General features: G+C 43.2%; 1 protein-coding gene across 2 annotated transcripts in view; it reads left to right on the forward strand.

Annotated features, from left to right (window-relative positions):
* Positions 1-10,504: 10,504 nt before the first annotated feature.
* The window catches only part of SLIT3 (slit guidance ligand 3), a 422,071-nt gene continuing 406,416 nt past the window's right edge, over positions 10,505-26,159 (forward strand). Inside the window, exon 1 of one of the 2 annotated variants that reach the window (XM_081184726.1) lies at positions 10,505-11,186. In XM_081184726.1, the coding sequence (XP_081040852.1) occupies positions 10,999-11,186 (188 nt within the window). In that variant the 5' untranslated portion in view covers positions 10,505-10,998. The remainder of the gene's footprint in view (positions 11,187-26,159) is intronic. The other variant, XM_081184725.1, reaches the window with a different exon arrangement.

A 26,159-nucleotide genomic window follows, 5' to 3' on the forward strand; every position in this document is an offset into this window, starting at 1 on the left:
ATATTTATGGAAAAGTTGCTATGGAAAAATAAACAAAAATCACAAGGAAGTGGAAATCAACAGATATTAGGAAGCCAAAGTATGTTGGAAATCTGAACATATTTTGAAGATCTCTTCCCGTGCATTTGAAAGATAGAATGTGAACTGATAGAAAAGATAAATGTAGTTAGAGAAGAATGAAATGTAGCACTGCAACACAGCCTTTGCCAACCTGGTGTCTTTCAGATTTTTTGACTACAACTCCCATCAGCCCCTGCTGGCATGACTGTAATATATAGGACTGATGGGAATTATGGCCCAAAACATCTAGAGGGCACCAAGTTGGTGTAAAACAACCACTTTACTTGCCTTCCTCTTGCACTTTATCACCACTGAAAGAAACTGAATGGCGATGTACCCATTACTCTATCTGGAAACAGACTGGCTTCTAGAGAAGGCTTGAGTAGAATATACATTCCAGATCCCACCATCGATAGGGGACAAACCTTACTATGTTAAGACAAACAAAGACCGCATTAATGTGGTCATGTTCAGGTCCAAGATCTTGTGGTGCCAGAGTTTGTTGGTTCAATCTAGTTACATAAGAAATGCTCCCAAGGAGCCAGCGCCATAATATTAACCAGATTATTTAGCAGTCTTGTAGTCTTTAAGTGTGCTTAAAGCAGAATTTTATAACCATCCATTTTTGCATGTCTAAAGCATGACATTAGATGAAAGGAACAAAAAACAAACACCCCCAAAACAGATGGCCATATCACAAAAGAATGATACAGCTACATTAAGATAGCTATTGAGATCTGGCTAGCATCCTGTGTAAAAACAAGGGCACAATACTTTGGGTAAAATATGCAGAATCTGAACAATGAGAAGAGGTTGTTGCTATAAATTCAGAGAAAGGGTACATTTTTAAGCTTGAAACTCAGAAGATCATATTGAGGACATAATTTCTATGTTTTAATAAGAAAGTGAGGAGTCAGAACAGCAGATGATTGGAAGAGTGGGCCATGAATGTGTGGTAATTACAGTGTGCTACTGCAATCTCAGAACTGATGTAAGTATGCAATACAGAGGCATTTGAATACAAGTCACGATGCATCCTCAAAGAGCCCAGAGTGACAGTGCTCAAGGTAACTTGAAAGGTATGTTGGTTTGAGTCCCAGTGTTGTTGTTTTTTTTTTGGGGGGGGGGCTCCTAGATCCATTGCTGTTTACTAGAGAAATCCAGCTGACTCAGAGTGCCCATTGCCAACTTTAGTTGGTGCATCACCTATGGCAATTCCTGGACAGGAGTTACATTGGCAACTCATGATTAGACTACTGTAATGCGTTGTAAGTGGGGCCTCTCTTGCACCTGGTTCAGAAGTGGCAGTTGGTGCAAAATGCAGCTGCCAGGTGGAACACCCAGCTTTATACATTTCACATCAGTGTTGGAAGATCTGCACTGGCTGGCTATTAGCTGCTGAGCCACATTCAAGGTTTCATTGTTGACATTTACTGCCCTAAGCAACTTTGGACCAAGATGCCTAGCAGAGTGTCTGTCCTGGTACAGACCTAGCTGATCTTTGAGATTTTCTAAGGAGACAGCCAGCAGGTTGTCACCAGTGAAAAGTGAAATTCCCCCCTCAAGTGGTTTGCGGAGACAGTAATGACCTTTAAACACCTTTTAAAAACTTATGTTTACCCACTCTTTCCCGAACATTGAAGCTTTATTTTTATATTTGTTTTGTACACTACTCAGTTTTATCTGCGATATACAGTTGTTGTTTTTTAATCTATTTTTTTTTAAGGAAGTTGTATTGAGTGTTTGTGGGCATTTTAGTTTACGTAAACCACTCAGAGATTTTTTTTTATTATATTATAGGGTATACATTTAAAATAAATATACAGATTGGGCAAAGGGAATGTATCCAAAACTGAATTAGATTAAAATATCATTACATAAAGGACCGCCTTCACAGGGAGATAGATTGTGCCTGTGTGTGTAGCTGCATTGATTCTCCTAACCTTTGAGCTGCTTGCTGTAATGCACACTATGGTACCTATCTGGTTTGGGTGGCTTATTTGGAGATTGACAGAGATTTTGCTATCCACTCCCAGAAAGGTCTCAGTGGTTATTGCTATACTACTACTAGTAGTAGTAGTAGTAGTAGTAGTAGTAGTAGCAGTAGTAATTTATTTGTACCCCACCCATCTGACTGGGTGGCTTCCAGCATATATAAAAACATAGTAAACCTTACAGAGCTTCCCTTTCTCGGCTGCCTTCAGATCGTTTCCTAAATGTTATATAATTACTCATCTCCTTAGCATCAGATGGGAGGGCATTCCACAGCATGGGCGCCATTACCAGGAAGGTCCTCTGCCTGGCTCCCTGTGGCTTCACTTCACAGTGTGGGAACCGCCAGAAGGCCCTTGGTGTCTGGGCTGAATGATGGGGATGGAGATGCTCCTTCAGGTATACAGGGCCGAGGCCATTTAGGGCAACTGTGGCTCTATCCCATTGGATTTGTCCTGAATAGAGCATGCAACACCTGTGCTGAAAGGTCTACAGTTACGTTCTTGGCACAATTTGAAGTGCTTAAGGTCAATCTACCTTGAACTAGGCCTCTTCCTGAATGAACTTGCCCATACATTGAGTTCAGCAGTTGGGCCCCTGTTTGAGTGCCCGCATTGTCTGATTTTGGATGGCTGGAATGAAGGGTAAGAACATAAGAGGAGCCCTTCTTGATCTGGCCAAAGGCCCATCTAGTCCAGCATCCTGTTCTCAAGGTGGCCAATCAGATTTTTAGGGGAAGCCCACAAGTGGGACATGCATGAGGTTATCAGCACTTTCCCCACTCATGTTCCCCTGCAACTGGTATTCACTGTCTGCAATACTGGAGCTGGCACACAGCCATTATGACTAGTAGCCACATTGTTAATGGCGGCACCTGCATTGTAGAATGCCCTCTCAAGAGGCTTGTCAGGCTGCAGTTCTGTATTTATTAGAAGTCTGGCAGTCATGAATTTTATCTCAGAATTACCTAACCATTTTTTTAACGAATCACTGCTTATTTACTTGTTATTCAGGTTGCTTATTGTTAAGCAATTTTATTGTACCAATCTGTTTCGAACCATTAAAAAAAACCTTCCTGAAACAGCATTAAAGAATGTGGCAGGATGTAAAATCAAATCTGATGAAGACAGATGTCTCTGTTGACTATCACCAGTGAGTATCACATCTTGAGGAACTCTGCATGAAGCTCTAGGGTATATAGCCCCATAAATAGAAATTAACAATGGCTATATTCCTCTGTTCGGCTCTGCACACTGCAATTCTATTGATATTAATGGGCATCAAGTATAATTCAGTGCAGGACTGAAAGCCAAAGAAAATATTTTCTCAAACCATGGGACCCCGCACAAACAAAGTTGCAAACATCACCACTTGGGGCTCAGAAGTGATTTAAATGGGATCTCTATTTGTTTTGCAGGCATAAAAGCAAACATATCCCGTGTGCCCGAGAGACAAATGTGGTTCTACTAAAAACCAAGGTAAGTTTCCCTTGCCTCAAGTCAGGTCTGTATTTCATTTGAAGTACTTAATGTTCAGGTCCTTGAAATGCTGGATGGTAGAGCTAAATGAGCTTGCTTTGTTTGAGCTAACTTCTCCTTACATATACATTTCTAAAAATGTATTAAGGTTTTTCCTGCAAATGAAACAAAGCAAACCACTTCTACCAGATGGTAATGACATTGGCTACTTCGTAGGCTTACTTCCATTAACAGATGGACTAACTTCCATGCCTTCCAGGTTATAGAGCCTAAGTTTCTTTCTCTTCTACTTTAAATGCCCACCACACTGCAGGTCTGCGGACTGTGACTCACTCATGCTTCCTGTACTTCTGTATTTGTACATGAAGTCCATGTCAAAAGCCATCATGAAAGGAGAGACCACATTTCAAATGTTAATATAGTCCTTGGAGCTTCACGGATTCTAGCTAATATACAGCAGAGAAGGGTGACTTTTCCTTCTTACATTCATTCTCATCTCTGTCACAATGCAGGTGGGGTGGAATATTTTCCATATTAATCTAGGAAAGCTAATCCCATCTGTGGTAAAAGAGAAAGCGGTGGGGGAAAGAAAGCTATCCCTGAGGGTTAAAACATACACAATCAGACATGACAAGCAGTGCAAGCAACATGAGGTCCAATAGAGGTTATCAGGGGGAAAAGGAAAGGTACTTATTAGAAGTTGAATTGCCATACATAATTGTGTGAAAGGTTCAACTGGTATCTTGACAGCCAATCTTGAAAAAGCAAGAGTCTTTTGAAAAGGAGTATGTCAAGGGAAAAGTATGAGAAGTGTGTGTCCAAAATATATCCAGTCAATCTTCTTGTTAAGACAGTGAGCAAAAGGAAAGACACACACACACACACACACACAACCCCCAAGGTAATAATGTATGATGTTTCTGCCAGCCCCTAAGACTGGCCTGTCACGCAACAGGGTGAAGTGGGTTTTTTCCAGGCAGCATCATGCATGTGGATGCAGATGGAGAAAGTAACTGGTTCCTTTAATGGTGCAACAAGACTTTTCAAGTGCTGGTCCTATCACGGAGAGGAGGGCATGATCGGAAGTGCCATAGTTCAGGGGTAGAACATCTGTTTTGCATGCAGAAGATCCTAGGTTCAATCCCTGCTATCACTAGGTGGGACTGGGAATGTCCTCTGTCTGAAAACCTGGTCATTGCCAGTCAGTCATACTGATCTAGATAAATCAATGGTCTGACTCAGTATAAGGCAGGTTTTGATGTTCCTATTTGGCTTCTACTTCAGACAGCAAAATTTCATGGGCCAGCACTGCCAATGATTAAGATCCCAAACAGTTCTCTGTCCTCCCCAGTAGGCATACACAAACCCTACTCGCCCTTGCTTTGGCACCAGAATGGCTCTTAACCCTAGGCCCTCTAAACAGGAAGCTGTTCATTTTAGGTCAGCTCCTCACTTTCATTTTTTGGACTCAGTTACAGATACCCAAGTAGAAACTACAATAATAGTAGTATTTCAGAAATTCCTTGGTACAGAAGTAACATGAGAGATATAAAGAGAGAAGAGGAATGAATAATAAATTGTTAATTGTCAAACTATGACACAGGAACAGAAAAGAATTAAATATGAAAAAGAAGTAAGAAAAGAAAGATGGATCTAGAAGAAAGAGAAAGTTAGATGAAGAGGATTTCATTCCTAAGGAGTATATTCCTTGGGCCAGTTGGCAATGGAGCATTCCTGTTTTCCTGGCAAGCACCCGAATGCTTCCCTGTTCCAAGTTGACATATGTTCCACCAACACAGAGATGAGGTTTTAAATGCAAATGTGTCATCTGGAATGACCTGAGGGTATTAGTAGTTGTATTTAAGGATGCATGCCCAAATTCAAGGGAGAGATAATTGCATTTTAAAAAATTATTTGTTAAATTTGGATCCTGCCTTTCCACCAAATGTTCTTCGGACATATACACTAGCCCTGCGTCTATTTCTGTATATCAAGCAGTGACCTTTAACATCACCTCAAGAAACCTCATGTTGAATGGTCAGAAATCATTTAGATTCATCAGTCAGTCTGTCTCAATTTATTTATTGCATTTACATCTAAGTGGTCTTACAGTTCAGCATTTTTCTTTCATTTGTCTCATTTACAATCACAAGCAGCCACCACCTCTGCAACGCTACATGACATACACAACTGATGCCCATGATTTAATTTGCCCAAGGCAGCTTCTGCCAACCTGGTACCCTTCAAATGTTTTGGACTACGACTCCCAACTGCCCCAGGCAGCACAGCTGCGGCGTAAAGGATCACTGGGACTTTATGTCGACACTTGCTTCTCAAACATATGTAGCAATCATGAAGAAGTATGCTGCTTGATGGATAAATAATGTTTTGCTTGCCCACTGAATAGTCACAACCAGACGATGCATTGCGGACCACAGATAAAAGGTGCCAGGCCAGAGGGCATAAGGTGTAGGCAGGTTTTGGCCTTGGCAATTCTTCTTTCAGAAACGAAGCGCCACTTGTGTTTATCACATCCTGATGCTGAAACTTCACATTATTAACTTACAGGTACTTCACTGCTTCCAACTATGTAAATATCCAGAGTGTGTAGGAAAAGCAAACCTAACCTGAAGACCAGATGAACCCAGGTACATTATCTTTATCCTTAAGTACACAAGTGGAAGCTGACTTAGCTTACATTTAAACAGGAAGATGCGATTAGTCTTTAATATTTTAAGTGTTTGTTTAACTTTAGTTTCCCAGTTCATTACCTCAGCTTTAAAGCTACTGAAATGCAATTAACTGAACAGGCGAAGAAGGGGTGGGAAGAACTAATTGCTGGCCAAGATATGGGCTTGAAGACAATAAGTGATTGAGCAATTCAACAGAACCTGTTGGGTGTGATTTAATTACATGAGAATTTTTTTTGGGTGTTGCACTTAGAGAAATTAAATAAGAATGACTTTTAAGGTGGGTTTAAAAGGCAGCCATATTTAGATGCAAGCAAAAAATACATTTCCTGGCACAGGTCCTTGGCCATCCACAAAACATGTTGTTCAATGCAACTCACGGCCGTCTCACATTAAGGAGATGAGATACGGCTTACTGCCTGTTTGGGACAATAAAATTGCTCTTTTTGAAAGACCATTAGTGGGCAACCACCCTAACCTATTTTTAAAAGCATTTAACTGATTCTCTAATGCTCCTTATTATGGCTGAGGGCATGACCCACTTGGAATAACATCCAAGGCTATTCTCTCTTCAGTTCTAAAGCCAGACTTTCCTGGGAGGGGAAGGGAATAGAGAGGGTCCAAAGGAAGCCCAGTGTTTCAGAGATCATGTATTGTAAGTTAACTGATATGGACCACTTGCTGGGGGCTCTGCCCTATCCACGCTCCCTTTTGTTTTCAGGTATGTGTCATGTTCACTCAAAAGATTATATGGCCAAAAGAGGACTATAGGTTCCCCATCTCTGGTTTAGATTGGAAGCTCCTTGGGGAAATATTCATTGACAAAGTAGAAGGGGAGGAAATGACTGGATGTTGTGGCACACTGTATGCACAGCACTCCACAAAAATTCAGAAATAAAACAGAACGACAGAGAATTCCTAATGCTCTGGTTCTCATTTTGTTTTGCTGGGTGCATGATGTTTTTACCTTGGATACACCTGGCAGTATCATTTAAAAAACCAAAACCACTTCTCTTTTTACAAGGAACTGTGTCAATCACTCACGTTGTGCTTCTTAATACCCCATTTGGAAGTCTCCCATACCCCTATCAAGGATTTAATAGCTAGATTGCATTTCTTGAAACATCAGTAGTGTATAAATGTGTCTATTCATATAAAGCCACATATTTTGGGATTAGAAAATCTCCCTAACTTGATTCACCACCAGGCAAAGGGACAGAAAGAAGTTATAGTCTGGGAGAAGCTGGGAAGCACATTGCTTGCCCTGAGTAGGTGACTAGCTACTGTATTAGAAAAGTTAAGTCTGGTTAAAAAGAGAAAGCATTTCTACCACCAGAGGGTAGTACAAGAGTGAGGAAAAAAGAAGAAAAATGTGATTTCATTGGAAGTTCTGGAACTTGAGAATTTTGAATAAAAGACTAACTTGCTGGGTGGCTTTCCCCTGTGTTGCTGTCTATGTGTGGCTCTGGAAAACTTAGTGGTCTATGAAAAAATATCCACCAAAGCAGGGGGAACATGTACTAAGGACTTTTGCGCATCTTCCATAGAAGTCAGGTGGGACATTTAAATCTTATACAGCTTTCCTTGTATGTCTACTCAGAAGTAAGCCCCATGGAGTTTGATGGGAGTGTGCATAGGACCGCAGCTTTTGCTCCAAGAAGAGTGATTCTGGAGGTTGCAATGGAATGAGAAATGGTAAATCATAGGTCACCATAAGATTCTTGAAGGAGGAATCTGTCCACTTGTATTCTGCAAAGCCTCATGCATACTAATGGTGTTGTAATGTAGTAGCTATGGAAAGAAACAATAGAAAGAATGACAAAAGAGCAAGCTAAAATTACTGAGTGATATCCAAGGTTAGTTATAGTAGACCCACTAAAAACAATAGACTTAAGTAATGGAGTCTACTCAGAGTGTGACTTACCATAGTTTGTTTTTAACCACTGTCCTAGAACCAAGTAATGCCCAGAGAGATAAGGATGAAAATATAACTTTTTAAAAAAGTTATGTAATTCCTTCTGTCCAATGAAACAAACCATGCTAATAAATGTGTTCTCTGTGAAATCAGATACGGTCTCCATAATATGGCAAACACACAAATGTGCAATTGTCACTTTCTAGTGCCTAGAGGAATGCTTCTAATTTCCTTTGTATTTAATTTATTACCTGTGGCCAACCACAGAGCTCGATCCAACTGCCTAGATTTCTGCTTCCAGTTTCTGTGACCCACTGAGTTTGGATCACCAAGTGGGCAGAGTAAACACAGCAGAGCTTGACTTTTGAAATCCAACTGCTTTGTCACAGAAATGTATTCTTTTCTGCTTTGGTTCTCAGTGAAAAGCGCCTAAGACTATGGTTCCTCCAAACAAAGATTCAGGAATATAAGACCTTCACAGGTATTTAAAGGAAATGAAGACAACCTAAAACTGTGTGGTTGCAGTGGTGGGGAGAGTGGAGATCTTATTTCTATAGTAGTAGCCAAAACATTTCAGGTGGCATGTTGTTTCAAGGTAGGGGTTGCTCCTTGGATCTCCCAGGACCAGGTCACCCACTTTTCAGAAAAATGGGAACAAGGATGAAGAGAACAGGGAATCAGCTTGCTTAGTAATGAACTGTGCTTAATTTATAAGTGTCAGAGGTCAGTCCTGACTGGGGTTGCCTTTTCAGTCCTGCTCCGCTTGAGGGCTGCCTATGATGACTTAAGCAACAAAGACATTTTGATTTATTCATACTGCACTTTTTTTAAAAGAGCAAACAGTGCACATAAGTTACGCCAGTTATCTGTATGCTAACCTTGTAAGGTAGGTCACTATTATTATTTTATGACTAAGGGTCTTTTCCTTCCCATTGTTTGGCATACCTAACAACAACCACCCCACCCCCCAATAAGTGTACCTAAACTCTGAGAAATTAAGAAGAGACCTGATGTATAAGGCCAAAAGCTGTTCTCATAGTGTCCAACCAGATATACAGTGGTACCTCGGGTTAAGTACTTAATTCGTTCCAGAGGTCTGTACTTAACCTGAAACTGTTAACCTGAAGCACCACTTTAGCTAATGGGGACTCCTGCTGCTGCGCCGCCGGAGCACGATTTCTGTTCTCATCCTGAAGCAAAGTTCTTAACCCGAGGTATTATTTCTGGGTTAGCGGAGTCTGTAACCTGAAGCGTATGTAACCTGAAGCGTTTGTAACCTGAGGTACCACTGTAGATGGGAAGGCAAATGCAGAGCATAGGATCTCTGCACAGTCACAACCCTCACATTCCTATGTATGCTTACTTGAAATGGAAACACAGCGCACTGAACATAATGGCACATACTTCCCACTGGATATGCTCAGGTGCCTTATTCTCCAGTCCTAGCAGTGTAGTTTCTAACAGAACTGGGTATGGGCGTAGCCAGGATTTTTCATAGGGGGGAGGACTCTTGGGGGGCAATATCAACGCGATTGGTCAGTTAAGTATTTCTATTGTTTTACTTGATGGGGGGCAGCTGCCTCCCTGCCCCCTCTCGGCCATGCCCATGGAACTGGGTAAAAATGTGCCACCCTTCCTGCACACAGGAAGTCCCCTCCCCCTCTCCATATTTCTGGTGGTGAAAGTAGTCTGGCCAACTAAACCTGGTTGGCAAAATGAGTTACATGGTTCTCATGGCTGTACACTCCTGTGCTTCTGGGGAAAAAAATCAAAGCCCTAGAGAGGATCCAGTAAAAAGCTGGAAGTTTATTCTTCGGTGGAAAGTAAATACCTGTACAAATAAATTAATTATCTAATAATTATAATTCCTCAGGTTTCAGGTCTGAATCCTATCTCAAATAGCTGTGATACCACGGAAATCTTTTTGGGAAGGGGAATAATTTACCTCAGCCTTGACGATACAGCGGGTTCGTGCTAGTTTTTAAAAGAAGAAATGAAAGAGCCGGAAAGCCTGGCTGCTGTGTGAGACGTCACGGCGGAAAAAGAAAGGCGCTTTGCTTATGCTCAGAGGCACTCTTTCCCCCTCTGCCTTGTGTGAGCCTGGCGCATGGAGCCCAAGCTTCGCGAGGTATCCCGCTGCAGCTCCTCTAGCGCGACGCTGAAGAGGACGCCCTGCGCGGAAGGCTCCGCTCTGCCCGCCCCTCCCTCCTTCCAAAACTTTCGCCCGACCTTCCCTGCCAAAGTTCCGAAGTTTGGTGACGTCAGCGGCGCGGCCGCCAATCCGCGCCGAAGGTGTTATTTTGGGGAGGGGAGGGGGCGGCTCCTCCGGCTCCGGCGCCCGCCTGCTTCGCCTTGCCCAGTCCATGGAGAGGCGGCCGGCTGCGAGCGCCCCTGGATCGCTCCCAGCTCCGGAGGCTCTGATCCCGGGACCTGGGCGCTGCTGCTGCTGCCGCCGCCGCGGTCTCCAGGGGACAGGCTGGGCTTCCCGCCAGGCGCTTCCGAGTGCGCTCCTGGGCTGCTGAGCTCCGTCGCTCCTTCTCCAACAACCGGTTACCTGGACTGCGAGACAGAGCAGGATCGGGCAGGTTGTGGCTTAAACAGCGGACCGGCCCCCTCTCTTCCACCCACCCGCCCGTTTTGATCCTGCGCGCTTTCCGCCTGGGCTTGAAAGGCAACGCGACGATCCGTCCGGGGACTCGGAAAGAGATGCCTCCCGCACCGCCGGGCTTCCCTCGGCTGCTGTGAGATCTCTGCGTGGCGCCCTCGAGGGCTGCTGGTTGGGATCCGAGGCGCTTTTTTGGTGGGGTTCTCTTTTTCTCCCTCCTCCCCCCTTCCCCACTTTTGCCCGGAGGAGAAGGCGAGCATGCTGGGCGCAGGGAGAACGAGCTGGGGGCGCCTTGGGCTGCTCCTCTTGGGGATGTGGAGCGTCGCGCTGTGGCAGCGGACCGAAGGATGCCCGAGTAAATGTACCTGCTCCGGATCCAATGTGGATTGCCACGGACTGGGACTCAAAGCTGTGCCCCGAGGCATTCCCAGGAATGCGGAGAGACTGTGAGTACCAGGCGGAGGAGGGGGAGGCTGCTTTGCCCGCCAGGTTGCCGAGAAGGAGACTGCTCCTGCCGGGCGTAGATTAGACACAGCTGTTAAAATAAGATAGCCTAAGATAGAAACGGGGAGAGTGGTGCTTTCGCCGGGTTGGACCGCTGGCCACTGGCAGCTTCAGGGCACTGGAGTTCCTGGGGATTGTGAGCCACGGGGAGGTGCCGGGCTGCTCCTCTTAACTTCCTGGCAAGCAACAGAGCTCAAAGCACTCCAGGAAGAGAGAGCCTTATAAAGAGCCTTTGTGGGTTTCTTTTCTAATTGCATGGCAGCTTAGCCATTGTGTGTAAATGCTCAGGAAGGAAAAGAGGGAGTGTGTGGTGGGAGAACCACATGCAACAAGTATGGTTGGCATTTTTCCACATGATGCTCACTGGAATGTCTCACCAGACTTTGTGCTGGCTTACTGACATTTGCACATCCACACCGCATTCGCTCAAGGTGCATCTGCTTGGTTGCAATTGGAGGGGGCATCTGACTGCCATAGTCAATATGTAGGGTGCTTTAAGCCTAGGCTGGTTTCTGGTTGCCTGCAAGGCTAACCCGAACAGTCTGTGACTAGTTCAGCCTCTGCCTGTTTCTACAGCTGGTTTTCCACGCGCATTACATAACTGTGTGTGTGTGTGTGTATGTCTGTGTGCCTAGTGGATTTGGGGGCAGATGGGCCCAAAAGATCTTCAAATAAAGAAATCCAAACATAAATGGGATGCATTAAGTGACTGGAACCTTACCTTTCCTGTGTCTTGATAGATTCACTAGAGCAGTTCAGGAAATAGTCATCTCATCCCTGATCTAATGCGTGATTAGTTTTCATTTAACATTTAGTAGGATTATGAAACCAGCCATATAGCCACAAATGAAAAGGCCTACATATTCCTCAGAAGTGAAAGAGCCTTATGGCACCTTAAAGACTTAACAGAGTCATTGTGGCACAAACTTTCATGAACTAACGACACTACATTGGATGCCCAACATGTTATATCCTCTGTTGGCTAAGGATGCGTACAATAACCCATTCCTATTACACATGGGTACGGTTTTTAAAATGTAAACAGTGAGGCTTAAGAATCATAAAATGCAGGAAGTAGGTCTTTAACACTTGTGTTTACAAAATGGATAAACTGTGTGTGTGTATTAATCATTCATCATCTCTCTCTCTCTATATATAATCTATGTATATAGACGAGTGAGACCTCGTCGAAACGTCGCCTAGACACCCCAACTCTTACACGGGAAGATACCCGAAGACACCAAAACCTGCATAATCTATGTATCTATCTACATATATGAAATCTGCCAACACAACACTTCATGCATCAAATGAAGTAGGCACTAGTCTATGCCACAGTGTTTCTTGAAGGTGTCAAAAACTGTATTTCTGCTATGGCAGACTAACACAGATTTTTTTATATATTCCTGGTTACTGCTCTATATTACTTTCCAAATACTTAAATGCCCAGTTTGCTTTCCTTTGTGCACCCCATTGCCCTCTTTGTATCTAGTAATTTAATGTCACTAAAACTTTAATCTAAAGTTTTTGGAATTTTTTTAAAAAAAACCAGATAGGCCATTGGTTCATTATAGCAAAATCCCATAGGGTCAGTAATATGCCCTCAAGTATTTACCATATTTAGGACCAGCTAATGCTCATGCTTGCATGGTGTCCTAATGTAGGCACTGCTTTGCTGACCCTGTGAAATCCTTACAAATAAGTTCCATTGTGAATTAAGTGGATTTAGGTCCAAGTACATGTGTTCAGTATTGAGGTGTCAGTTATGCAGCTAGAAGCATGCATAGCTGAACACTTCAGATCACCTTTGTACCGTTTTACTATCTGGAGCCAGTAATAAATGAACTGAAGTATGGATTAAATATGTCTTCTTCACATGGCTAGTGACTGAGATTCTAAAAGCTTAAACTTGATTTATGCACATCTTCAAAGGAAAAAGGCTAGCAGACGGATCTCGACAGAACCTTGCATTTGAAGTTCTCTAATAATTTCACTCTACCCTTACGAAAAAAGAAAACATAACATTGAAAATGAGTGTCAAAATTTTTCTTTTGGAGCTGAATCCTTTTGGTTCCAGATGTTGAGCTTCAATCAACAGTGACATTTGATAGGGTCAAAAACATTTGAAAATATGGTGTTTTAGAGAGCTTGCTAGTATGGACCTGTGGCCAGAATTAGGCACCTCTCATGCTTTCTGTGCTCATGTGCAAAGTTAATGGAGAAATTACCTAGTTTTGTGCCAGGACAATACAGCTTTAGCCAAAGTCTTTTTTTTCCTCTTGGAGGCAGGTGTTCCAAGAGCTCCCCAACCCAACTGCAAACTATTCCCCTTCTTGGTGAGAAAAATCCTGACCAAATCTAGGTACATATAAGATTAAATACCTACTTCCCTGGTCCTCCCTGCATCCTGCTTCTTTTCCCATCAGTCGGTTGGGACAGGCACCACTATCACAAGCTGGTGCTTTGGAGAAAGTTCCACATGCTCATTGGTATGACGGGTATTGCTTGTGTCCCTTGGGGATAACAGGTCTGGAAAAGCAAGAATTTTTAGTCCATAGCGAAAACTTGATGCATTTGTGGAACAATGTTGTGAATCAAAATGTAGGAATTGATGTAGCAGAGTAGTATTTAGTTCTGCATGCCTTTTAGTTGTGTGCTGCTAAACCCTCTACTAGTTTGCCATTTTTAATATGCCAGAAGACATGGAATAGAAGCCTGCACACCAGCTGCTTAAATACTCCAGCTTGATTAAAGTAGTTTGCAGTGCATTTCTATACATGTGTACTGAGAAGTAAGTTTTATTGTTTTCAGTGGAGCTTATTTCCAGGAAAGGGTTTATAAGATTGCAACCTTAACTTTCTCTATAGGATTTGAGTCCAGGCAATGCAGTTCACATACAAGGGGAAAAGCCCTGTTGCATTCAGTGGGACTTACTGCGGAGTAAGCATGACTAGGATTAGGGTGTAAATGTCTTAAGAGTAAAATAATACCCTCACATTTTAAATTATCTGTGCGCTCCTCAGTGTGCAAATAGTAAGAGCAATCAAGACTTTGCCAGAGTGAGATATGAGAAAAGCAAAACCTGATAAAGTTTCACGTCAGTGTATCATGTGAAAAGCCCCACATAAGCCAAGAAAGCAAAGAATTCACCAACAAAATGAGAATGACTTTTACTGCGAGGACTTAATATGAGCCAGCTTTTTGCCATTCCTTTTGCTGTTAATACATATGAGCTTGTGTTTTGGAAATCACATTTAAACCCTCAAGTATCATTATGATTCTGTTTTTCCCAAGCTAAAGCAGGAATTATAAATATATTTCAGATTTAGACTTGTCTGAACTTAGTTAAGTGATATATATATGTGTGTGTGTGTGATTGCATCCAGACCTCTTAAACCTACAATTTAGCTTGCTGCTTATGGTCAAATAAATCCATTCTTTCTTAGAAATAAAACCTAAATTAGGTTCCATTCCTATGCATGCTTTACTTTGGAGTATGTCACATTGAACTCGGGTAGGACTTATTTTCCAAGTAAACATGGACAGTCTCTTGACCACATGCAGATATGGGATGGGGGTTATTGGTGTAGGAAATTGTAGAGTGTGATTGGAAAGAACCCTGAGATTATGACCACAGTCAATCTAAAACAAATGTCAATGAGAAATAGCATAGTGTAGAGTAGCTAATATGGTGGCCTCCAAAAATTGTTGGATTACAACTCTCATCAGCCCTGATCATTGGTCATGCTGGCTGGACCTGATGGGAATTGTAGTCTGACAACATTTGTAGTGTGCCGTGTTGGCTACCCCTGGAAAAGTGTAAGGCCTTCGCGCCTGATCATTTGACTTTGGGGTGAGGGGCTGAATCTGAGTTGCAGTGTGTGTTGAGGGTGAATCAGTGAGCAGAACTAACTAACAGAGACAAACTTCATACTCTGGGAATCACTACTTTGTCAAAACATTTTTAAAAGATGAAACAGACACTTAAGAAATAACTTGCACTGGCAGTCACATATATTGCAATGCAAACAGTTTTTGCGATTTAGCCCTTGGGTTTGTGTGCTTATGAAATCTGTACTTGCAGCAGAAGTCCTTTCCCTGATGTTTGTGCCTCAAATGCAGGATTTGGGGAGCTTGAAATCAGATGTCACAGCTGAAACTGGTTTCTTTCAACCTTGTTTGTGATCATTGGTAAGCATTTAAAATGAATTTTGTGCCGAAAGTGTTGCTGACTGGGACAAGTCTCGGGCTGTTTCTCTACTTTGCCTTCCAACCAGGAGCAAGAAAAATGAGCTGCTTGTTTTGTCATAATATCTGCAGCAATATATTAAGAAAATGTCTTTGTTAGTGGCAATTAGATCCTCAAGAAATCCAGCCCAAGCCTTTTAATTCTCAGTTAGATAGTTCTGTAATGCACTAACTTGAAGTATAGTTCAGGAAGTTATATTACATAGAAATTGTTTATGAGTACTTCAGATTACTTTATTGAGTCTCCAAGTCCAACAGGGATGGGGAACCTGTGTACCTCCAGATGTTGTAGGAACAAACACCCATCAGCTGCAGCCAGCATGGCCAATGGGTGATGGGACCTGGAGTCCAACAAAATCTGGAGGGCCACAGCTTCCCTACTCCTTGATCTAGTCTAAACTAGAATCACTAGAAACTAGTCCCTTCATAGTTATCCCAGAAAATTGTCCCTTCAGCAGAAGACTGCAAAGCGTTACTAAGGTTAAAAGTTCTAGATAAATTTATTTACTAATTTATGTGCAGTGTTACATTTATATTCCACCTTTCCTCCAAGAACCTCAAGGTGGTGCACATGGTTTTCTTCCTCCCCATTTTGTCCTCACAACAACCCTGTGAGGGAGGTTAGGCTGAGAGACTGCAACTAGCCTAGTGTTATCCAGTGACTTTCATGGCTGACTAGGGATTTGAACCCTTGGCCCCCAGGGCCTAGTCCAGCACCCTAAACCACTGTTGGTAGGTTTCCACCTTGCAAATGGGACACCAGATGCATCCACATAACTACCCCAGTGCTGAAGAAGGTGGGCTGCCATGGATCCCTCCTCAGTTCGCAGTCTCCTCCCCTCCTACCTTCCTCACCACATGTCTGGAGACTGAAGCAGCAGGTGAACAAGGGCCGGGAAAGCTCAAGTAGGAAAATCCACAGAATTTGGATTTAAAGGTATGCACCCCATGTCTGGGTTGCAAGACTGACTCAAGGTGGTTTGTGGGAGTGGAACTCTGCTTCCTAAATGGAACATTCCCTTCCTGTCCTCTCTATGTGTCCCCTAACCCTCCAAAGCAGATTTAGAGGGTCATGAAGAGAAAGGGGAGGTTCTGCTGCTTGAGAAGAAGCCCGTTTTGCTCATACACGGACACAATTGGCTGCAACCCAGAAGTGGAATAGAACTCTTCCCTCCCTGCACCTGGCTGGCTAGGGTTTGCTTCACCACCCAAACACCATTTTCTGCATCCCAAATCATGTTGCTTCCCCTGCTACAGGATAGGGCTTTGGTGAGTTGCACGTTGGCAGGCCTGCTTGGGAGAAAAGACACTGGAGTGTGTATGAAGCTCCGTGACCAATCTTCAGCACAGGTTTGACCTGGTGGAAGCATTGAAAATGGCTTACCTTTTCTATTGATTTGCCAGTTGAAATATTTGCCCCCCTGCACTCTCTGCCCCACACATGGGACTTTCCACTAAGCTGCAGCCTACTAATGCTTTTTTGGCCAGCTGGCACAGTTGGATTTTTGAGAAAGTGCCCTGAGAGCTATTCACAAAACGGATGTGTTGGGGTGTGTGGCATATTAGCTGCTGCATCTCTAAGAGAGGACCACAAAATAGTGCTGAGATGCCTCCCACCAGTCACCCTGTCATGGGTGGGCACTGCTATGCTATCTCACAGAGAGAAGCTCTTTGCACCTCTTCTCTGTTTAGAACAGATGGCATAGTGGGCTTCCAATACTAGCATACAATCTGTACTTGCGGACAAGTTTAAAGGGATGTGTACACTGCAAGAGAGGCTGAGCCAGATAGTGAGCAGGAAGAGAAAACAGTGAATCATGTATTGTGGATTTTTACTGAGACTTTTTGGGGGTGCCATGGAGGGTGCTGGTGGGCATACTGGTGCCCGTGGGGACACCACTTGGCAAAGGTGAAACTGTTGATGTGCCTATATTAAGTGGCATGTGGTTCTGTTTGATCAAAAGCTGCTAGCAATTGTTATAAATCACAGTAACTGGCAGAGAGCAAGGATTTCTACGTTTTGCAATACACGGCCTACTTTAGGCTTGCTTCTCAGTGTCTCTTGCAATTCTCACAGAGCTATGGTGATGTTAGCAATGTCACACATAAGCCTAAATAAACAATGCAGAAATTCCTTAGTGATACATCCTTCTAGCATCAGGAAGACTAAATACAGAGGACACAAATGGTGGTTAAAACAAAAAATACTTACGATGATTCACATAGTAAACACACAAGAGTGCCTACCATCTGCATTGCAAGAACCCACAGAAAACTATTTTCTTCTTAAACCTCAAGAAAGGAAAAAGTCAGATGAAAAAGAATTTAGGTTAACTCTGTGTGTTTTTTAGCCGCTTCCTCCCTACCCCCAAGGATGTTCGCAAATACCTTTCACATGAGCAGGTTCTGCTGTTGCATAGTTAAAGCATGTATGGTCTTCATTTTCTTAGTTGGATTAAGATGTGCTTCTAAAAGCCATAATTCATTATGCACTTCCTGTTCACAGAGTGTGGGAACTTTAAAAAGCACCCCTAATAATGGAGACTTGCTTGCCCTAACAGTCCCTTAAAATAAGTTTAAACAGGTAGTACTGTCCATTAAAAATGTTAAGTGCAGCTTCTCTTAAGGAGGCGCGCGCACACACACACACACACACACACACACACACTGTATAGTGTGAGTTACACTGACTGGGAAATAAAGGCTTGGATATATCTAATACCAATATGATGTATCTGACTTTTAATCTTCCTGCGGAAATGTTGATGGGTCACTTTTAAAACAACGCAGACGTGCTGCTTGTAGCTCAGCTGTGGGTTCTTGGTAAAACTGAAACATGCGATCTTTTAAAAAATATTGTTTACTGTCTGCTCTTTGCTGCTGAAGAACAAATAGTCCCGTATCACAGACAGCTCTGAAGGCATTTTGCCAAGTTGCATGTGACCAAGAATTAATAATAATTCTTATGAGCCTTCTTTTGTCTGTCAAATTTAATTTGGGCAGAGCAGTCGGCATCAGAGCTGACTTTCAAATATGCCACCACAGGCGCATGTGCACGCACAGAGCCTCAAATGACCTGAGGATGCGCTGAAAGTTTAATTTTATATGCATCTCTTTTATCAACTTAAAATATGTGTCTTCTGCGCTCAAGGTGGCTACTCAGGGATGTTCATTCGGTGCTTACATGCAGAAGTGAGACAAAGTGAATACCTAAGAAAAAGTACAGTAGGTTCCTGTTTTTTTTGAGGCTCTCATTCTGCATGGGCTTCGTTTGTTCTCCCAGGGGAGCAGCATGGAATGAAGTCTGCACTGAGGGGACTGAATATGGATTGGTACCACATTTTCCTCCCCATTTCAGAACTAAGGTGTGGAAGGACAGCTTGTTCAAAGGGTTGATTCAGTAAACATCTCCCTATTCGTTATGGCTTAAAGCGTCCTTTAATTATTCATTTCCTGATTGCAGTCCACAGTTGGCAACGGTCTCTCCCACCTCTTGTGTTTTCCAGTGGCTCCTTCTCCTGGTTACCAGCTCTTTAATTCATTTCCTGAACTGAGCTAAATAAAGGGCCACTACCTGGGAGAACCAGGAATTGATTCAAAACACCCCAAATGGAGAGATCTTTGTGGCCTGTAATCCTAAACACAATTTCTAAGTAGTAAGTCCTGAATAGAATTTACTTTAGATTAAATAGGATCTTGTCTGTGAGAAGGAGCACTGCAAGATTGTTATGGGGAACAGAGTGTCATATTGTGGTGTGTGGAAAAAGTTCTGAAACAGAGGCTGGAGATGCAGCAGCCATAAGTAACCCCACAGTCCTCCCCACCCCGATCAGGGAAACACAGCGAAGCCTGTATCTGTTACCAGTTGGAGCAGGAGTAGGCAACCTAAGGCCTGGGGGCCAGATGTGGCCCAGTCGCCTTCTCAATCCGGCCCGCAGACAGCCTGGGAATCAGCGTGTTTTTACATGAGTAGAATGTGTCCTTTTATTTAAAATGCATCTCTGGGTTATTTGTGGGGCATAGGAATTTGTTCTCCCCCCCCCCCAAAAAAAATATAGTCCAGCCCACCACATGGTCTGAGGGACGGTGGACCGGCCCACGCCTGAAAAAGGTTGCTGACCCCTGAGTTGGAGGGTTCTTGTTCTCTGTTAGTCAGTCAGACACTCTTAACAGTCTCTCTCTCTTTTACTTTTCTAACATGTAGATGGGGCTGCTTTCCTGTTCTGTTATCCCACACTGGTGATAATTTGTGTGTGAATACAAGAACTACAAGGGCGACCGAGGTGCCTGTGCCTTTGCCACTGTGGCTCTTGATTGGGTAGAAAAGGCATATGTGATTGTCCCCACCTATGTACTTAATAGATCTCCTGCAGTAGTTTTTGTTGGTTTAGCTTAGTTTATTAAATAACTTGCTTTTTAAGTCCCAAAGGACTCTCCCAGTGTGACTTAGAATAGTTAAAACAACAATAAAACAGTAAATAGTGATAAAACAATCTAATGGCAAATCTGATTGGGATGTCATTTGATCTACTGGAGGTGCCAACTAAGATTGGGGGGAGGGGGATTTTCACTTAGTTGCCCTCCTATTGCAGACCTCTGTGGAAAATCCATTGTTCGGCTTGGGGAAACCCTCTAAAATAGTGTGAAAGGTGACGTGGGGGTAGGGCTGTAGCAGGAAGAGGGGGACATAGAAAATCACCCCCTTCCTCTTTGCTTAGCAGTGAGGAACATAGGAAGCTGCCTTATACTGAGTCAAATCATTGTCCACCTACCTCGGTATTGTCTACCCTGACTGGCAACAGCACCCCAGGCTTTTAGGGAGGGTTCTCTCCCAGCCCTTCCTGGAGATGCCAGGGATTGGACCTGGGACATTCTGCATGCAAGGCAGATGTTCTGCCACTGATCTATGGCCCTTCCCTCCATTGGACACCACCACTGGATCAAAATCTGCATGGAATTACAAAGTGGATTTCAACCAATAAATTAAGCCATTTGAGCAGCCAGAAATCTCAGTATAAAAACCAAATAAAATACCAAGGCCGCAATCCTATAGCAATTATTTGAGCATCATTCTGAAGGACTTACTTCTGAGTAGACATGCAGAAGACAGGTTATACAATGTCTAAAAATAAACTCCTCTCCTATCACCCAAAAGAAATCAAAGTCAGTACCAGGAGAGATTTGCACTGTTGGTACACCACAACTGAAAAGGCCCTATTTATGGTCACCCCTCTTCTCTAAAAGCAAGGGCACCCAGAAAGCGGCCTCTGATCTTAATACATGTGGGAGAAGCCCATCTCTAAGGTACCCAGATTACACCATGGGGAATTGGCTGTCATTACAGGGTGGGATTCAACTAACAATTTCCACCAGCCTACTACAAGGACTAGTGCTATGGGGCTTCCCCTCCTCTGCTTTGCTTACTACCCCACTGGGATACCGTACCTCCCAGAACAGTGCACTAGGGCAGTGTAGAAGAGTGGGCAGAGCAGTGTAGAAGAGTGGGCAGAGCAGTGTAGAAGAGTGGGCAGATCATTATTCCATTAGGCAAGCAGAAATGCTTACACTGATGGAGCGCTCCTACGTTGAATTCCTCCTGCAGCTTGGTGTGACCAAATGGGCCTCCCTTTCTCCCCCTCCATCTTCCTCTGTCTTCTGTTTGGAAAGAAACCTGCAGCCGTAGCACCCTGCTGTAGACAGTGCTCACAATGTGTCTCTTCAAGCGAAGTGGTTCTGAGATAATAAATTAATAATTTCACACCACAGGATTTGTGTGTGCTGCGTGTGCCTCTCCAAACAAGGATAAGCTCCTTGCTGAACACAGGTTCTGAGCATGTACAGTTTGAATAGTCGGGCTCAGGCATGCTGACCGTGAAGTTTTTATGAGGTTTGGAGTGTTGTGTTACATAAATGCTTAAATGCATTCTTGGATGGAATGAATAAAGTTCTCCTGACGTCGGGAACATTTTGTGTTTATAGCCTGATTTGTGGAGTTTAGTTAGCTCCAGTATCTCCCCCAAAATGGCTGGATCAGACCTTGGTGGTTGGTTGGTTGGTTGTTTTTGCTGAAAAGTATTTATTAAGATTAACTCTCTGCACCAGTTGGTTTCCACGAGCACAGTAGAAGCAGTGGAGGAATGGAGCGAGACCAAGCAGCATAGACTCACACACCTTAATGTTCTCATTAAACCATAGTCTGTTTTTAACTGTTGTTAAATGGGGCATGCAGACGGGGCTACCTGGAAGCAAGAGGTGCCAATAACTGTGGGTTAGTCCAGCCCATCTCTCATTCTGAATATTCTCAGTTAGAACATGTTGAAATATGGGGAAATTTAAGCCTTGATTCCAAAAGTAGGCCCAGGATGTTATGGTACTTGTAAGGCTTATGCTGTTATCTACTGCTCAGATTGCTTGAAGTGTTGTCGGTCTGAACACTCTCAAATGTGGAAGCAAGTCGGCAAACAAATAAGTAAATGGATTCACTTTGCAAACTCTGTTGTAAATGGCAGGCCTTTTATCCTATCTATCCCAAAAGTGAGACAGCGGCATGTTTTACTGCTAGTTTGATTAAAAATTAAGTGTTATCACAGGCTGAGGTGCACGTAAAACACTTGTAGGTCTGCTCAGACTGCTGCTGGCAGCCTCTGGTCTCCTAACAGCTACTCAACTGAGAGTTGGTAAAAAACCTGCATTTTGCCTAAGCAGTAGCCTTCAAAAGGGGGGGGGGGGTATCTGCTGTAAATGGCCAATAACAAAACAAACAAAAAAGAGTGAAATGCTTGGTTTGCATTTCAACAGTATAAGCAAGAATCCAGTTGTCTAGTGGCTTGGTAACAATTTTAAAACATGACAAATATATTAGCTAATCATATGGATGCAATCAATCCTATAGGTATTGCATCTTAATGCAGCTAATGTTTTCTGCACCAGTGCAACAGGTACACAGGTGTTTAAGGTGTTATAAGGGCTTTGTTCACCACAAAAATTCAATTACTACAGCGGCATGTACATGGTACGATTATTATTGTATCTCACCTGTTCTCCCAGGAGCATAGTTCTGCTCCCCACCCCATTTTTATCTCCACAACAACCATGTGAGTAGGTTAGGCTGAAAGCTAGACTTCATTCAGATGCTTGTATCTCAGTTGATTAATCCAAGATATGCACCATATTTGAATTTCTCCTTCCCTCCTCTCTTCTTTTCATGCTTCAGCTGAAGAATTTCAGGGTTAATTAACCATAGTTTTGTCTGATGTCTAAACTGGGAATACCAGGATTAGAACAAAGGGTGCTTCCAGATGGGTGTTTATTGTGGTGTTGGTTCTCCTCATGCATGTAAGGGTTTTTGTGTGTGTGTGTGAAGTCCACATGATGTCATCGACATCAAAATGCCAGTCCATATTTCCCTCCCATTTAATCTTGATTTACCTTTTCCGGGGGAAATCCAATAAGTAAAAAAAGCTGTTCATAATGACTTGTTTGCAAATTAAGCCCCCATCTGGAAACATCCAAAGTAGCATTGTAAACCACAGCTTGAAGTTAGTTTAAGAACCTGGTTTGCTCTGAGCCTGGCAACAATAATTTCCCAGTATGGATGTAACAAGAAACTATAATTAATTAGCTCAGGGAGACTTCAGTTGTGGCACATAAGAAGGGAAGAGGAAAGTGGTAGCTTGGGGAGAGAATGAATAGCGAGCAGAAGACTTGTGCAAAACTCAGCTTCAGAGAGCAAAATGTCATTGCAATATGAAGAAGTAAAAGTAAGGACATCTTTTTTTCTTTTTCTTTTGCCATACTGATGAATGCAAAAACTTTTAAACTAATAAATGGGAGCTGCAACAAACTCTTGTAGTGTGGAGTGTTCCTGTTCAGAGTGCAAGCCAGCCAAGCCCATGGAGAACTGAGCTTGCTATTAATGTGTGTACACACACACACATATACATGTATGTGGTGAAGGTAACTCATTGTAACAGCACAGCTGAAGTTGCCCATGGATAATGCCAACCAAATAGGCTTTAGATCTTCACACAGAATGGTATCAATTATCTGGGTGTTGTTTCACTTAGAGGAAAAAGAATTTCTTTAGAGAAAAATCTGGTCAGGGCTAGGAATATTGACACAATTGATGCCAAGGGTTACTTCCTTTGTGGGCCTGGGATGGCCTTCCAAGCGAGAGAAAAACCTAAGGATGGGCAGATAATTGCAGGTTTTCGTTTTCATTTTAGCAACTAAAAACCCTAAAGTCATTCCTCCACACATAATGAGCCACCACAGTCTTCTTCTGCATCATCACAGTGGTTGTAGCGTTTTAACTTTTGCTGTGTTGAGCAGCCAAGCTGGCAGGCTGCATCAATGAAGAGATTTTATTTCATCCCTTTTCCTTGCCATGGCTTATGTAATTCCTTTCCATGGCTACTCCTTCCAGAGATGCACCAGCTTTCTGGCTGGTTCCTCCTACTACCGTGGGAATGGTTCGACCTGTTTGCTAGCCATTAGGAATTCAACCTAGGATTATGGCAGGAGAACACTCAATTCTTGTGTTTTGGCCCCAAAGGGAGCATCACTGGATCACTGGGAGTTTGTCTCTCCACACAACTGTCAGTGTTAAAATGTCAGCTGTCTGCTAAGTAGGTAGATTAGGAATGAACACCTGCTACTATAGTCATATGTTGTTGCATTCCAGCTCCCATCAGCCCCAGCCAGTGTGTGTAATGGTCAAGGGTGGTGGGAGTTGTCCAGCAACATTTAGAGGGCCTAGGTTAGCCACCCTCGAGTCACAGGATTAAGCTGACACTTGTTAAAAATCATAGTGAGGCAGCATATAGATCTTCAAGAAAACGTAGAGCTACACAATCATCCTCCGCAGATGGAATAACAAGTATATTACCAGATTCAACTAAAGAGTCCTGCTAGTGGAAGCCTGTGCAAGGACTTCTGGGAGCGTAACAGGGCTTTACCCCTCTTCTGGGAGCGTAACAGGGCTTTACCCCTCTCCCCTGCCCTCTGTGCCCCCCATATTTGTTTGGGGGCATTGGGAGAACCCACATAACAGTGCATCAGGGGGAGAGGAGGGGGTCATTCAATCTAGCAAGCCAAAATATTTGCACTGACCCAACGATTGCCATAGCTCTATGCTGAAGGAAGATGGATTCCCTTACAAAAGAGATCCAGGATGACCTTCAGGAGTGTAGGGAAGTTGAGTTGCAACCTGGAGATTCCCTGCTGGATTTACATTTGCTGCAGAATTTTAAGATGAGGCAGCTTTGGTTATTTCTGCCGCTTCCCTCCTTTATCACTGTCTGAGCAGCAACATCTAGAGTCCTGGTTCCTTCAGAAGGAAGGGAGAGGGAAACAAACAGAAGATGTGACTACAGCTCCTGGGCAATGACAGCAAAAATAATGCTGGCTTTCTTAATTACAGTGGTACCTCGGGTTATGAACGTAATTAGTTCCGGAGGTCCGTTCTTAACCTGAAACCGTTCTTAACCTGAGGCATGCTTTCGCTAATGGGGTCTCCTGCCGCCGCCATGCGATTTCCGTTCTCATCCTGGGGCAAAGTTCGCAACCCGAGGTACTACTTCTGGGTTAGCAGAGTTTGTAACCCAAAGCGTTTGTAACCCAAGGTACCACTGTAATTTTGTTGGAGGTGGTATTACCAAGATTAGTGAGCAGTGTTGATACCACTGTTTTCACTGCACATGCCAAGCATAAATTTCCTTCAAGGAATTAGGTCTTTTGTCAACTCTTTATGACAGAAACTGTGGCCCTTTGGATGTTGTTGGACTACAAGTTTCAACATCCCTGACCATTTCCCATGCTTGCTGAGGATTGTGGGAGTTGTAGTCTGTCAACATCTGAGGCGCCTTAGGTTCTCTGTGTGGGAAATCGCCAGAATATATTTGCTTCCAGACAGGATTGCCATCTTCCTCAAAAAGCATATATGTATTTATTATTACATTTACATCCCACCTGCAAGAAGCTCAAGGCAGCATACACGATTCTCCCTTTCCTCAGTTTATCCTCTCAACAGCCTTGTGAGGTAGGTTAGGCTGACTGAAGGTAACTGGCCGAGGTCAATAATGTGACTCGACTTTATTTTAGTAATATCTGGTTTCTATGCTCTCTTGTGGCAGGATATAAAACATTCCACAGTTGGTGTGAAGGTGGTGATGTATTTTGAAATATTTTGTTTCCCAAACCGCTGATTCACTTGCAAAGAAAATATAGATATGCTTAAATATATTTTTCAATCCCGAGTGATGGAAGATAGGCCCACCATGCAAGTTTCAGGAAATAGCTATTATATGATGGGGAAGGCTGGAACAAAAGATATTCTGACACACAGTGCCAAGCCCTTAAGAATAATGGTTGAAAGCAGAACGCTTAATATGGCTTAATGGCACAAATATGTTGAAACACCAATGTAATAAAAACAGTGCAAGTGGGATTTGAAAAGCAAATGGGAAAATATTAACATGAGAATGCATCTGGAAGGATGGGTGGGAGTTTAAAAGTGTCCTCATGTTCTCCTGGCAAACGCAGTGGTGGTTCTGGTTCTTATTAGAACAATTTAGAAGTCAACAAACTGCTGACCTTAATTAAGAATCTTTTCATAATCTATCATCCTCTTCCTACAGCGGTTCCTTGCTTAATAATCTTAGGAACTT

Source organism: Podarcis bocagei (genome assembly GCF_964188305.1).
Source record: "Podarcis bocagei genome assembly, chromosome: 2".
Lineage (NCBI taxonomy): Eukaryota > Metazoa > Chordata > Lepidosauria > Squamata > Lacertidae > Podarcis > Podarcis bocagei.